Raw genomic sequence first — 16249 nt, forward strand, 5'->3', positions numbered from 1 at the left:
GACATTTACCTTATAAAAATTCACAAGGTGGAGCGAACCATCCAGTAACCGTTTTCTATTGTGATGAAGCCCTGTATCAACTGGATTTTAAATTGCACCATTGCACCGTTTAGTATCTATTTGACGGGATTTAAGTTGAATTTAATTATTTTAATAGGCAAGGTGAATTTCCGGATAAGAAAATTGAAACTTTACAATCAATACTGAGCCTACAGTTTTGAACAATGAATATCCTGTACTGATCAGAAAAATTTAAAGTGGGAACTTTTTAATAAACTACAAGTAGATAGTCAGTTAAATAAAAAATCATGAATCATTCAGTACTGGAAATGTTCAATGCTTCTTAGAAAATACGAGTGTATACTTCACTGCCTCTGCTGTTTGTAAACGTCTCCCTATGATAAATCAAATGCTAAAAAGCTGCTGTGATGGCAGAAAACATTACAGAAGCTGCAGGAGAAGAATTTGATCAAAGAAAAGTGTTTCATCTTACGAATCTGGCATTTGCACTTGCTCTTGAATCACCCACTTCATTTGTAAAGAAACGAAAGGACATTTTGCCCTGTAAAAATTTTTAAAAATTTCCTTCCTTGAAAAACAAAGATGAAAGTTATAGAAGCTGCAGGAGAAGAATTTGATCAAAGAAAAGTGTTTCATCTTACGAACCTGGCATTTGCACTTGCTCAGTGATGCTTTTATTTTGCAGAAAAAAGAAAAGCAGAAAAAGAAGAATCACTGCTAATTGACTTGAAAGAAAACTATTTTCTATCATTAAATAAATGCAATACTGGTTATGCTTGGATGTTGTTTTACTTCTTACGACCAATTTAAATGCTCGTGAATTTACTTCTTACGACCAATTTAAATGCTCGTGAATTTACTTCTTACGACCAATTATATTGATCAAAATCTAAAGATTTTCTTCATCGTCTTTATTGTTTTTATTCTTCAGGCTAATTAATATGAGTAAAATTTTGGTTATAATAAAGGAACTAGAAATCTGGAATTAGGGATATTCCAAATATCTATTCTGTAGGTACAGTAGATCCAGAAGTTGAAAGAAAATTTACTCAATTTAAGTTGGAATTTTCATTCTTCAACAACCCCCCAAAATTAGCGACTTGTTTTCGTCCCTGATTCCAAGGGTTTCCGTTACAGTTTCCAATATATGCCTAGAGATTTCTGCAATCTGACGGTCGTCAGAGATAACCTCAACTTTTTTCACTACAAATATCTTACTTTTGCGTCTTTATTTTGATAAAGAATAGTGATTCGACTGTTTCCAATAATTTTTATTATCATTTATAAGTGTGACGTCTTAATTGTTGAAGTATCTGTTTTTCTCTGTTCTCAATAGTTTATATTTATCAATATAAGTTTATGAATTTATGAAAATCAGATAGGCCTGTTTCTATTTCATGTTGCATACTTTGATTACGAGTTGTCAAATTTCAATCAATGCATGTTGGCGCCTCAGTCTTATAGCAGGTAAGTTTTTTTACCAGTTTCTTCACGCTATACGTGTACAGAAAGTTTTATTAACGTTTATTCGTCTCTTCAGCATTGAAATCTCCCAACAACATCTGCGAGATTTTGATTTTCTGCCTTTAATGTATTTGGGGTTTATGCGATATCTTTCAGTGGATTTCAGAGAATATTGCAAAGCAATTCAGCAAAAGGTTTTTCATATTGGAGAAGCATTGGAAAGATTCCTCTCTTGGCTACAGCAACTGAACGATAATACGCCTGCCGGTGGTAACTGGGAGGAACATTTAGTTTGGAAAGCAAGGACTATAGCACTGCCCTGCTTTTTTGCAATGATAGGTTGTAAAAGTTTTTGAAAGTTGAAGCTAACGAACCCAGTAGCAGCTCTTCTTGAATGAGAAACAACAATTTTAGCAAGATTTCATTCAATCATACTTTGGAGTTTGAGAAATGAATGACGAGTCCACAGAGATCTGAGATTTGTTCCCAGAGGAATTCTACAAGGCGAGACATTGGCTCGGATTCTCTCAACAAACCCCCATGGTACCGATGTAAAGAGCCCGCCCACCTACAAAAGAAAGAAACAGGTTGGCAAAGAAACAAATCTCAAGAAACAATTATAAATAAACATATTGCAACGCATATATGGAAACATATGAAAATATGAAAACAAATGGCTGCTCCAAAAAACCAAAAGAACTAAAGTCTGGGAGAAAAGATTCACTTGGGGTTTTGGAGGATGAAAGGAAAGAAAAAATAATCGACGGAGATCCGGACAGACGACGAAAATTGTGAAATTGAGGTTTAAAGTCGAGAAGATTGGACCTTTAGAGGTTTAGGTTGAGAGAAGAATGAAACATTGAAGAAATGCTGATTTCTGTGAGCGGCTTTACTTTTCTTTCCACGTCCATCGTATAACATTCCAAGGCTAAACTTTAAACTGAACGGCTAACACAAAGAGAGACGGTTCTTCACAAACTCTAATACTTATTACATTCTAACAAACTTCTGTCAATAATTGGGGTCAAAATTTTTATATACTGTGTACTCTTGTCACCAATTTTTGAAAATTTCTCAGCACCCCCACTATCAATTGCATTGCTCCAGATTTGCTCTGGATACGGTCCTGACAAATTTATGTGATTTTTGTCAATAATGCTCTTAATTAGAGGCACATAAATCTGAAAATATCGTCTAATGTAGTATAACTGACTTGTGTGCGGTACAATTTATTGGAGAATTCAACTGCAGAACGCTAGTTCTTAACATCAACGAAAAAATGAACGCAGAGAAAAGATCTTCCATTTCTTCTTACAACTCTACGTCTCTACTACTACTCCTGATTCACATGGCATTTTTATGTTAGTCAACGAGGATATATGAAATGCGACAAAAATATAAGCCAATCAGAATAACGAAAGCGTACCCCGGGAACCAATCAAATGCTAACGTGTTGAATTTACTACAATAGTTCTACGGCAATTACGTAAATAGCATTTTATCATAGTCATGTCTTGCGAGATATTGCACAGCATTTTTCCCCTATGCTATTGCACATATGAGTCAATGATTGAAAACGAGGTTATCATAGGTAAACCATACAAATAGATTATGTTACTAACGACTTAGCACAGCATGATGTGTTGTTAAGTGAATTAACTGCATTAAGCGGTTCTGCGTGTTGAGGGGTTTTTCCAACACAATCAGCTGCTTGATGTTTGCTTGAAGTGAAGTCTACAACGTTTGTGGAGATAAGGAACACATGAATTTTTAATCGACCTATAACTTAGTTTAAGTTTAGTTTTAATCGACCTATAACTCTGTATTCATATCTGCTCTCTATAAACACTGCAAATATGCTACATAGAAAAAGTTTCCCTTGCCACGTTAACGTCATGACACACCATTTCGTGAAAAAGATATCTCTTACTTATTGCTAAATGTGAAATAATGCTCAGCAAAGGAATGACAGTAAAAGGAAAATTCCATTTATTTTAAATAACTGCATCAAATAAACGAAGAACTAATAATTTGAGCGTCTAAAATTTCGAATTTAGCAAAAGGCTCCTCTCTGAATTCGAAATTTTACACGCTCAATTTGTCGATCACGATATTTCTGATGTTTTGGGATTGAAGAGTTAATACGTCTACTTATGATGAAATACTATACCGAAAATCCTCGAATTGGCTTCCACCCCTCAAAAAAGCCCCCCCTCTAAAAAACCCTACCAAGAATAAAAAATCGTTAATAGCGTCCCCCTTGATTTGTTGATTGTTGCCATCTAAGGTTGCCTTTGGTGTTTTATTGAATTGCCACAAAAATTCATACTTTTGGTGATAATTAATTAAATGCTAATAAAGAAATTCCTACTTAAATAAACGTGGTCTTTAAATAAGGCTCTCCGCATAATTGATACTAATCAAGATGACAGAGATTTTACGTTGATGACCTAGCTATAGGTACAAGGAATGTAGATCAAGGAAGATCTTGTTATTTTGAACGCAATGAAAAGAATGCAAGCAGGAGGGTTTAGACTACGAAGATGGAAAAGTGACCCCACCCTAAACAGAGGGATTAGAGAAGAGACCAAATCAGAAGAAAAACAAACTATAGCAAAAGATTCAATGTATGCAAAAGAAGGCCTCAAGGATACAAGTGCTAAAAGCAAAAAGCGAAAGGTTTAAAGGGCAACAATGGACAATGTGACTGATAGATTCGAGATTGACTTTACCAGGATGTATGACAAGCTTAACAAATATCATCCTACAAAAGAAAGGTATTTTGATTGTTTTAGCTTATCTTTTTTATTCTCGTGGAATCTTAAGCCTGTCTATGTGACTGCGAAGATTTTGTTTCAGGATCTGTGTAAGTTAAATGTAGATTGGGATGAGGCTATACCTGAATCATTAGCACATGGAAATTGTGGTTAGAGGACCTCGTAAGGGTGCAAAATCTCAGTTTACCAAGTTGTCTTTATGATGATAATGGAGTTAAAGTAGGATCTGTAGAAAATCATGCACTTGGTGCTGTAAGCAGCAAAGCATACTGCAGAGTTGTATATCTGGGATATGAAACATCTGAAGGCGTCAAAGCAACATTGCATTATTCAAAAAGTAGAGTTGCTTCCTTGAATAAAACGACAATGCCAAGGTTAGAATTGTTATCAGCAATGATCTTGGCCATTTTGGTAGACACTGTGATAGCAGTTTCCATTTCTCAATTGGAAATCACAAACATAAAGCTAAAGCTAGACAGCAAGACAGTCTTAAGTTGGATCCAGAGGCACAAGCGTTAGCCAAATTCAAATTCAAATTCAAATTCATTTCATATTCAGCAACAATTTACAAAATTAGATGTCAATAAAGCAATTAGTATTGAAGTATAATTAGCAAATTACAAAAGCATAAAAATTTTTAACAATATAGTTGCCTAGGAAGTTAGGAGGAACCGGGACGGTTTTCGAGCCCAACACCCTAAATACTGAGTTGGAAATATAAAAATGGTAACAATGAAATATCTTATTGATGTCTACTTTAATTTTATAAGCCCCCCTCCCTAAAGCCCCCCTCAAAAAAGCTACCCTTCGAAAAACCCCCCATTCAAAAATATTAAAGATAAATAAGCCCCCAGGGGGAGAATTCGAGTATTTACGGTATATGAAATATTCTCAACAGTTTTTATTCTCTCTGATAACAACTTAAATGGGTGAGATCACCACAAAACGGAGTTTCAATGAACCTCTTCTTCAAAAAATGAATTGCTAGGGTATGATTATTCTTTATTACAACATTGAAATCCAGTTTATTTCCCATTGGCAAAAATGAGGCATTGAGAAGAAAAATTTTAGTGGCAAATTTGGAAGAAAAATCAAGAAAGTAAACTTCTTTAAATTATAAACCTTACTTTTAAAAAGAGAACTGTCACTTGAATAAAAGAACGTAAGAAAATTTAACAAAAGACACATTCCTATCAACCTGTTTTTTCAACGGCTTTATCCTGCCTCTAATTTTAACAGCTCAAATTTGGCCGGCATGCTTTGCAATTTTTACGAAAGGTGAAATGACCTGAATTTTGTATTTTCCCATGGTACGATAATAGGCCGCTATCGAGAAAAGTCGCAAAGCATGCCGGTTGCACAAAACCCTTAAAGTTCTCTAAAGTAAAGTACTATGTTTTTGGCATAAACCACAAAGGCAGAAGATAACGAGGTGAATCTGATAAAAAAACTAAAGAATGATATCAGTTCCGTTACCCTCTAAAAGGTTTTCAGAAAGGTCACCATTACGGGAATATGCACCAAATTGTGAGCATGAGGTTTTACATAGTCTAGAATTGCAAATTTTTCTTGAAATCTCCCAAAACAATCGACCAAACAACAGCACGAACAGCAGGGAGTTGAGGGAGACTAATATGATGCCAAGTCCCCACTTGTCTTTGCTTTGCTCGAGAATTTCGTCATCACCAATCGCACTATTTTGTGTTACACCATAGCACAGATTCACCACAACAATCACTAGAGCCAGTAACTGCATCAAGTTGTCAAACTTGTCTTTCATTGGCCACCTCCGACCATGAGCAACAGCGAACAAAATGCTTAAGATTATAAGCCCAAACAACCCGATCTTTATGTTGTGCAGAACCAAAGCACTTGCAATGCTGATGATCAGTTTTCGAACCATTTCAGTCACCTCCCAGTACCAGCTCTCCGGCTTGTAGTTGCCGTAGAAGAGTCTAAGCGCCGCGGCTACAACAGACTCCTCCGCAAATGCATCCTCGCCATCATCGTTAATTGACCAGGCGGGCTGCTGCCGCTGTGCATCATCAGTGTGGTTCTTTTTGGGAGCTAACCGCCAGAGCAGAAAAAACAGAAGCAAAGGAAAGCCAAAGGGCAAAATTAAGGCCGCATATGCAGCATTGGTTACAATGACGTCATCACTCGTGCCTGATGTACAGCTAACACGGTAATCCGATCGCAGGTACGAGACTCTGTGCAAGCACTGTCCGTCCTTTTCCGATGTACAGAATGCATGGCAGCTGGCGGGTTGGATTTGGAATATCTTGCTTGATGTCAAGGGGTAGGTCGCGAAAAGGAACAGAAATATGGCCTCGAGGCATTGCTGAACGTTCTTCCTAAGCCTCGTTCTGAACTCCACTGTATCCCTAACACAACAGTAAGAGCAAAGTGATTTGATTGCTGTGTAAATAAAAATTATGAAGGGAACAGTCGCGGTGGCAATGATGGCAAACCAGAATTCCTTGATGGCGTCCATGCGCCATTCTCGCTTTATGCAATGCAAAGCAGGTATATGGAAGATCGAGAACTGAATAAATTCAAAAACTCTAACAGCTTTTGTAAGATTTCCAGGCCAATGAATGTTTGGAAGAGCGTGTATGATGCCAACTAGCACTTGATAAAAACCAATGAGGATTTTCAATGTTGACAGAATTAAATCAGCAAATGTTTTGCTATCGTTTCCGGCGAGTTTCACTTTATCAACTTTAGACATTAACCAGCAAATAAAAACAAACGCCAAAAAGAATGCAACACACTGCACCACTGCAACGACTGAAGAGGGACATTTAGTGCATTTACCAAAGTTTTTCATGTATCCCCCCTGACAAACTGCACACAATATTCCAGTGTAGCCTTGCTTACAATCAGCCTCTATGCCACCAAGGCAGGAGCCTTGTAGCGGGCATTTGTGTGCAGTGGGCATGTGACAATCGTACTTGATTGTAAGATTGTCATATGTATCGTTCTTTGTATCCAGATTCTGCATAAAAGCCTTGTACAAAATCTTGCAAGATGTATTTGATGCAGATTGCATTGTTTGCCATGAAATCCAATAGCCTTTAGTCAATTCTTTGTAATCTCTTTGACATGAAAACCCTTCTTGGGTACATTTTGTGCATCCTTGAAACCGATGAATTCTTGCAAAACCAGGCAAACATTTACACGCGCGATAAGCTGCGGAGCTGTTTGTATTTGTCCCAAAAGGGCATGTGAGACATTGCAATGGACTTTTGCCTGGTGCTTTATCTAGTGGCACAAACTGGCCTAGTGGACAGGGTTTGCATGCAATGGCTGCCATTTCGTCCTGATAGAACGCCCCAGCAGGGCAAGCAAAACAGCCATCATTGCAGTAGTAGCCAACTGGACATGGCTTGCAGTCAAAACTGTATTTCTCTATTTTACTTTTGAAACATTGAAAGCCATCACCTTCAAGCGCTGTTGTTGATGTTTTTATGACCAGCTTTCTAGTTGGGCTGCAAATCACTTTAGGCTTTATATCAAAATGGTTTGGAACTTCGTCGAGACTGGTACATGATATGTAAATCTGCGAACCGTTCGGCATCTTCTGAAAGTCTGAGCTTCTAATAGACTTCAACTTGTTTCCAAACAATAAAAGTTGGTAAGGGGGTGTTTTCACACCCTGAAAGATGCCATCGACGGTGCTTAATTCGTTGGCAAACAACGACAATTTTTTTATAGATAGGCCATTAAAAATGCCTTTTGGTAGGTTCTTGAGTTGATTTCGATGAAGAAACAGGTCTCCGATGTATTCAATACCTTCAAATGCATTAATTGCAATACTCTTAATGTTATTACTTTGCAAGTAAATTGCAAATACGTTACTCAGCTTCGGAAAGGTATTTTTCTCAATCATTTTAAGCTTGTTGTGAGACAAATCTAATGTGAGAACAAGGATTTTCGAAAAATTGTAGGATTCAATGAGGTTAAATGACAGATCCAAAGATGAAATTGATCGAACATTTAAATTCCTTGCCATTTTGAGCAAGTTGTTTTTCAAGCGTAAGTCGACCAGGCTTCTAATTCCAGTAAGATCCGGTAAAGCCTTCAAACGATTATCGTTTATCTGAATTCTTCCTAGGTTTCTATTGTGTTGAAATAGTTTAGCTGGCAAAAAATTAAGTTTGTTTGTATTCATTTTAAGGACTCGGAGATGCTTGAGCTGATCAAACGCCCCCTTGGCAATGCTTTGCAAACCGGTGGATGACAGAAAAAGGAACCGGAGATTCTTCAATGTATTCAAATCACTCCTACCAATCTTTAGCAGAACATTTCCTTCAAGGTTTAAGTTTGTGACGGATCTAGGAAAGATTGAAAGCTTTCCAACTAAAATAATGCCGTTGCTTTTTAGTGTGATCTCCTTAACGTTGGGAGTTCTTTCCTCTTTGAAAAGTTCCTCCACTGCTTGAACAGATAAGTGGTTCCAAGACATGTCAATAATTCGGAGGTTCTTTGGAAGAATAAACGGATCCTTAATAGAACATTCTCGTAAGACGAGCTTTTCTAGCTGCGTAAATCGAGCAAAGGAATTGTTTTGGAACTTTATTAATGGGTTTTCAGAAAGATCAAGATAGCGAATGGATGATGGAATCTCTGATGGTAGTGTCTTTAGGCCAGCACCAATACACTGGACAGTAATTTGAGAACACTTGCAACGTTTTGGGCACTGATATCCCAATGTGCCAAGATGGGAAATGTACAGCCATGTCACCAGCAGCAAAGTCAATTTAAAACTCTCCATCGTGATATGACGTGATAGGCTTGGTTGTCAGTCAATGCATCAACAATGCACCTACAGCCTCCCTCGCAGCACTAACACCTCTTTTTTCTGGTAGTTTGCCTTTTTATCTTTTGACATCTGGTTACAGGAACAACCTAAAACGATTGTAGACAGAGAGTCATGCTGGTAATTTATAAATTTCCAATTGAATATTACATTTTCAAGAAAATGGTTCAGCTTAGTGATAAAATTTTATCTATCTTCAGGGGTGGATCTAGGGGGGTGCTATGGGTGCTTGAGCACCCGTCAAATCTTTCAGGATGTGATATTTTGAAATTTCAGAATAGGCGGAAACTTAATTTGAGGTTTTCATTTGTATTCCTCCGAGAAAATTAATTTCTCTCCCGTCTGAGCACTTCTAGCCCGTTCTCTGTATTTTCAAAGCCAGTTAATTTACGGACCAGATTGTGCAGCATTTTATCTTTGTATTATTTCCAGCACCCCATGGTCTGTGCTTTAGTCGTTCGCAAACTAACTATAGCCAATCAATGAATGAGCTTGAGCACCCGCGATTGAAAAGCAACCAATCGGCTTCTGTTATCGCGGGTGCTCACTTTTGGCGGGAGCACCCCCTATTGTCAAACAAAGTTCAAATTTTCATTTAGGCAGGCGGAAGAAGCAAGTTGTAGTTGTTGTGTAGAAATGGCGATGGGCAGTCACAACAGAAAGGAAGCGATTTCTTTTCGAAATTTTAACAGAACAAAAGCGTGGGTAATGAGGTGAGGCCTATATTTCATTTTTTAAACTTGATGCAAGAGATCAAATTATAAACCTCTGCGTTCGTAATGAGAGCCGAGTCTGTAGAGCATGGCAGTTTAGGACAAGATCTTGTTTTTGCAAGAGCAAAAAAGATGTGTGCATGTAAATTCTATTGCATGCACATGTCACACTGTGCAGACTCGATGACAGCAAGTTAGATTGTGTTTCAGGCGCAGTGTTTTTAGATTTTCCATTTTAAAGTTTGGGTATTTGAGAGGATATCTTACATGAATATCTTACAAAATTTATAAACACTTGAACTTGAGATATTTTCACAAAATCCAAGTATTTTACTATGTTCTGGCCTACATCTTACTTCATCTTCATTCTAAGATATATGATTTTAATATTTGGTATTTATTTTGAATTCCAAAACTTATGAATAAGTATTTCCAAAGTAATTGGTAGCAGATATCAGTGAGAGGTTTAGTAAGTGGTCAGTATGGGGGACTGATAGAACCATTTTTCTATAACTCTCTAAGATTTAGATTGGGTTCTTATTATAAACAAAAAGTTTTGAAACATATATTTGTGAGCATCCTGTTTTTCTTTACCTTTTTGATGCCAGGTGTGGTAAATTATTTCAATCTAAGATGCATATAAATTTAAAAAAGGTTATTTTATCCATAGACTCCTCCAATGCAACTTTCAAACTTGGTTTCCATAAACGATTTGAAAAACACTTTTTGTTGGTGTAATCCACAAAATATTTAAGTGTTTATGAAACTTCTATTAATCTCAATTAAGTAGCCAAGAGCTCAGCCTTACAGACCTACTGATTGCCCAGAATATTGTCATCTTCCCAAAATTACTAACCAGATATAAGTACATAAACTGACAAAACATCAATGATATTTATTTCATCTATTGGAGGTAGCTGTATTTTAAAAAAGTTTATAAAGCAGTCAGAATGATGGAAGAAGAAATAAAATATTTGTTGTCTTCATTTCAACCAAGAGAAAAGCAATTACAATTGTTTTTTAATATCATTTTGTTGCATTCATGTATAGGTTTTATTTCAAATAGCACATTGCCAGAAGTTGAGAAAATAATTGTTTTAAAATCAATTATTTAAAAACAGGTATTGACAACCCTTGCTCTTTGAATGTTCAAAGGAAATTCTACTCAGCATAAATGTTGCATCAAGTAGAAGGAAAGGGTTCTTAAACCACCGTTATTTGTGGGCTTTTCATCCAAACAAACCTACAAAAAACATTCCTTTAAACGAAAATATGGTTTGCAGTAGTGGAGATGGCCCCAGTGAAGCGGCAGGCATACATCCTTTCCCCATATTTGTGATAGATGCATCATATTCGACAAATATTTAGACAAATTACAAAATACCAAGGAAAAAATGAATATTTTACATTTTTGCTTCGTTTTCGTGAAAGTAGGGTAGCTCTTGAGGGACACAGAGAAGGCTCTCCGCAATATTGATACTAATCAAGAAGACAGAGATTTTACGTTGATGACCTAGGTTCAGGTACAAGGAATGTCGATGAAGCAAGATCTCGATAATTTGAATGCAATGGAAAGAATGCAAGCAGGAGGGTGTAGACTAAGAAAATGGAAAAGCGACTCCACCCTAAACAGAGGGATTAGAGAAGAGACCAAATCAGAAGAAAAACACAGTATAGCAGAAGATTCAATGTATGCAAAAGAAGGCCTCAAGGGTACAAGTGCTAAAAGCAAAAAGCGTAAGGTTTTAAGGGCAACAATGGACAATGTGACTGATAGATTCGAGATTGACTTTACCAGGATGTATGACAAGCTTAACAAATATCATCCTACAAAAGAAAGGTATTTTGATTGTTTTAGCTTCTCTTTTTGATTCTCGTGGAATCTTAAGCCTGTTTATGTGACTGCGAAGATTTTGTTTCAGGATCTGTGTAAGTTAAATGTAGATTGGGATGAGGCTATACCTGAATCATTAGCACATGGAAATTGTGGCTAGACGACCTCGTAAGGGTGCAAAATCTCAGTTTACCAAGTTGTCTTTATGATGATAATGGAGTTAAAGTAGGATCTGTAGAAAATCATGCACTAGGTGCTGTAAGCAGCAAAGCATACTGAAGAGTTGTATATCTGGGATGTGAAACATCAGAAGGCGTCAAAGCAACATTGCATTCAGTAGCGGACACTTGGGGGCGAGAGGGGGCGACCGCCCCCAATACTTTAGAGAACAATGGTCTTTTGTTCTAAAACAATGGGAAATGTGACGTCATCTTATTAAAACAATAGGCTTGCCACCCCAATATTTGACCAAGTGTTCGCCACTGATTGCATTGTACAAAAAGTAGAGTTGCCTCTTTGAATAAAACGACAATGCCAATGTTAGAAACTTTATTAGCAAAGATCTTGGCCACTTTTCTCAATTGGAAATCACAAACATAAAGCTATAGCTAGACAGCAAGACAGTCTTAAGTTGGATCCAGAGGCACAAGCGTTAGCCAACTAATGAATAGCAAGTTGTGGTGGGAAGGTCCTCATTGGCTGAAAGAAGGAAGAGAAAACTGGCCTTCACAAGAGGACATTGCTCCAAACTCTGAAGAGGATAATTGTGAGAGGAAGAAAAAGGTAACAGTAATGGTAACAACTATTGAACAACCTGCTGGATGTAAGCACAGTACTCTCACTCGATTGCTTAGAGCAACGTCATTCGTTTTCAGATTTGTTGGAAATTTAAAGACAAAGAAAGAAGGAAAAGCTTTGCGGTCGGACAAATTGAGTGCAGAAGGAATAGTAAAAACTAAAAGAGAATGGATAAAAGATGCACCATCATTGGTGAAAGGTAGTAAGGTATTTGAAAAAGTAAGAGTGTCACTGGGAATTTAAGATGAGAATGGTTTGCTCATTTGTAAAGGCAGGTTAGAAAATTCTGGCTTTAGCCTGGAAGCAAAGCATCCAATTTTTCTGCCAACAAACACAAGCTGACAGAATTGATAGATGGAGATTGTCATGAAAAAGTTATGCATTGTTCAGTTAGAGGCACTTTAGCAGATAAAGGGTCCAATTTAAGGTTACTATACAATTTGTAAAAAATGACTTACATTCATGTCTTGTTTGCAGGAAATTGTAAAGAAGACCCTACCAACCATCAAGAACAGCACAAATGCCAGACTTCAGAGTAACAGAATCGATTCCATTTGCAAATGTTTGGATCGACTTTGCAGGCCCGTTGAGTAAAAGAATCTTTAGAGTAAAAGAATCGATTCCAGGAAATCTTTGCAGGCCCGTTGAGTAAAAGAATCACGAGATCTTTATAGTCAAAGAATCGATTCCAGGAGATCCTTGCAGGCCCGTTGAGTAAAAGAATCAGGGGATCTTTAGAGTAAAAGAATCGATTCCATTTGCAAATGTTTGGATCGACTTTGAAGGTATATATTTGTTTATTCTCCTGTTGCGTGTCTAAAGCCCTGCATCTAGAGTTAGTTGAAGATTTATCTACTCCTACATTCTTGAACTGTTTAAGGACATTTTGTGCAAAAAGGGGCACCCCAGAAGTAATTAACTCTGATAACGCCAAGACAATTAAAGCAACTTCAAATTCGAAGAAATCTCATGGAGACAGAGATGGTCACTCTTTTCTAGAATCTAAAAGAATTGACCTTTACCTTGAGGTAAGTCCTTGGCAAGAGGGGGGGGGGGGCACTTTAAAAGAATTATAAGAAGTGTTAAGAGATATCTGTGTATAGTACTTGGAAATGATGTTGGGCGAAATGTTGGGTAAAATGTTGGATCGTTTGACCAAGGCTTTAAGATGCAACAGTTACTTGACGCATAGGGACATGAGCCAAGGAGGGGGGGTGTTGGGGAACTTTGCTAACGCCTTTTGTAATCCATTTAATCCACCTGTTCATAATTTGTTAACAGATAATTGATAATAATGGATAATTGAATAGTGCTTTCAATTATCCATTATTTCGGCCTGCTACAGTGACCTTTTCTTCATTCACACAGTGCTTTCAACGCCTTTAATTTTATTGATTCATGCTGTTAGATGCTTTTGTTAAGCACATATGTTAGAATCGTTCGAGCAGAGTTAATGTCGAAACGGGCTTGAAAACAGATAAGAAAATCTATGCAACTCGCCTTTTTCTTCGGATTACTTCTTGATTAAATGTTACAAAACAAATCTTAGCAAGATTTCGAAAAAGAGTACTAACAGAAGGCACAACAATCGTGTAAAACACAGCATGAAAATTTCACAATTTACGTAGTTTGAAGTTTAGAATATGACGCAAAACAGACCAAAGCCCAAAAATGCCTCCAAAACTATTTTAAGGGCATTGAACTTGGTACCAGTCCTCAAAATTAAAAAAAATCACTTGTGTATACCTGAAAAATTTTGAAATGACATGCCAAGAAAATAAGGTCCATAACTTACCCTTATTATATTTTTGGAATGTTGAACTTTGTCCTAGCCTGCCCTCCAGTCCGCAAATGGTGCCACATGCTGGGGCTGGGCAATGGACTGGGGCACATGCTCGGGGCCCATGTCACGAATTTAAAAGTAGGGAGGCAAGGATAGCAAAAGTAGGGGGCCATGGCCACACTGCCCTCCCCTCGGTGGCTTGGGCCTTGAGGCTAACTGTGACCTAGTCAATTTCTTCCTCCAAATATTGAGAACAATTGGGTCTAAACACTCTTCGATAAATATACTTTTCTTCTTCAAATGGAAGTGTTAGGGCTATCAATTCAATAGTTCATGCCAATACGTGAACTTTTTCAATATAGTTAAACAAAAACAATTTCCTGTGTATATTCAGTGCAAATGTCCATTAATTTTGCTGAGGCTTAAAGAGGCAGACAAATTTATACAAATCAGTAGAACGTACTGAATACGTTTTGCTACAACTAAAGATACACATTCACTTACCAAAGAATTCACGAAAAGCTATCGCTGATAGATAAAACCTTTTCGCCAAGTCTGAAATACTGATAAACAAATTAAACAAAGCTTGTTTTTGTCATAAAGATGGTTTTTCTACATTTGTCCGCATTCGTGAAATGATAAACAAACAGAGTGGAGCGACGGCCTTTGTTCAATTCGAGAAATCCAATGAGGTGGAGAAATAGCTAGCGGTGTTCAGTTCGTTTTCAAAGAATGAAGTTCATGCTTGGTTGACGTAGCGTAATTCGGGACTAGATGAGATACAATAAGGATTTTACCGAAAACAATACTAGAAATCAAATTAAAAATACTTGGAAATAGTCAATTATGATCCCAGGACTGGATTTATATGAATAAACTACAATTTTAGAACATGTTTAACAAAATAAGACTTGATAAATGAGGTGAAGTCTGGTGTCGCATCTTACCCAACCGTTGGGGCAAGATGAGACAAAGTGAAAAGCACTTTTGGGTCTATTTAAAATGCCAAGTTTGCAAATTGTGAACTAAAACAGGTGACTGACTAGAAAAATATAAGGTCTAATTAAGATTTCAGTTGAAACTGTACTTTTCATTTGGACCTTTGAACACAAATTGTCACTGGGTACTTTCATGCTTTACATTATTTTGACAATATGTAAGTAGAGGGAAAATCACTCCAAACATATTCTATAATTTTGGAATTTAAGAATATCTATGATTTTGCAGGGCATTCGACGAAGGGGGGGGGGGGGTGGGAAAACCTTGGCCCCCCACATTTTTGCAAAACAATAAGAGTTTTTTTCAAAATCTTTTGTTATGGGTGTTAAATTTCCCTTGGCCCCCCACTTTTCAACCTTTGTCGGAGCCCCTGTTTTGCAAGGTTTCTACAAGTGTCCAGTTTGTATTTGTATACCTAATGAAAAATTCATTGAGCTATAACTAGATATCACATCTAAAGTCTGCTGTTGGAAACGAGGTACAACAGTCTTCATGGAACCACCTTTAGCAGCTACTGCACTTCACCCAGTCATCACCTGGGAGTGACTCGTCCACCAGCTTTCCGAATATGCAATTTCTTTTGTTATAAGACTTTTATTACAAGAGATATTAGCTTTGTTGTTGAATTATTCTTTGATTTATGACGTCATGAATCACGTGCAATCTAAAAAAAATTTGTGTTGTTGATCCAGCATGGTACCAAGATACATTATATGACTGAGTAGAGTTTATTTTTTTGCCATTGCAAAACAGGTTTAGGTCTCTCGAATTGGATGCAGCAGTTGCTATGCGTTTAGAAGTGCCAAGCAACATGCACTCTGTCTCTCCCTTCCTCAGGTTAATAGCAAATCTGTTGCAAGACAGGTAGGTAGATATTGAGGCGAGGTCCTAGTTTAAGTTGTTTTCTATTTCATTTATGGACTCTGGTGACAGGTACATCACTGTATCATCTGCAAACTGTACGACATTACTCTGATGAAAGCAGTCTTCGAAGTCATTGAAAAACAGCAAGAGCAAAATAGGGCCTAAAATGGAGTA

General features: G+C 37.2%; 1 protein-coding gene across 2 annotated transcripts; it reads right to left on the reverse strand.

Annotated features, from left to right (window-relative positions):
- Window positions 1-653: 653 nt before the first annotated feature.
- On the reverse strand, window positions 654-15376 carry LOC148959996 (uncharacterized). 2 transcript variants are annotated; one of them, XM_089109538.1, is made up of 2 exons: window positions 14717-15376; window positions 654-9173 (listed from the first exon to the last, which is right to left on the reverse strand). In XM_089109538.1, the coding sequence occupies exon 2, from the start codon at window positions 9037-9039 to the stop codon at window positions 5713-5715; it is 3327 nt and encodes a 1108-aa protein (XP_088965664.1). In that variant the 5' UTR covers window positions 9040-9173; window positions 14717-15376; the 3' UTR covers window positions 654-5712. The 2 variants fall into 2 exon arrangements, with proteins under 2 accessions (XP_088965664.1, XP_088965665.1); XM_089109539.1 differs by lacking the exon at window positions 14717-15376 and adding an exon at window positions 12888-13391.
- Between the last annotated feature and the right edge of the window lie 873 nt (window positions 15377-16249).

This window comes from Rhopilema esculentum, chromosome 7 (assembly GCF_057945365.1).
Source record: "Rhopilema esculentum isolate cy_ngs chromosome 7, ASM5794536v1, whole genome shotgun sequence".
NCBI classification, from domain to species: domain Eukaryota; kingdom Metazoa; phylum Cnidaria; class Scyphozoa; order Rhizostomeae; family Rhizostomatidae; genus Rhopilema; species Rhopilema esculentum.

Bases quoted from the DNA above. Each gene is read 5' to 3' on its own strand.
- LOC148959996 (XM_089109538.1), bottom strand. From the start codon at position 9,039: ATGGAGAGTTTTAAATTGACTTTGCTGCTGGTGACATGGCTGTACATT.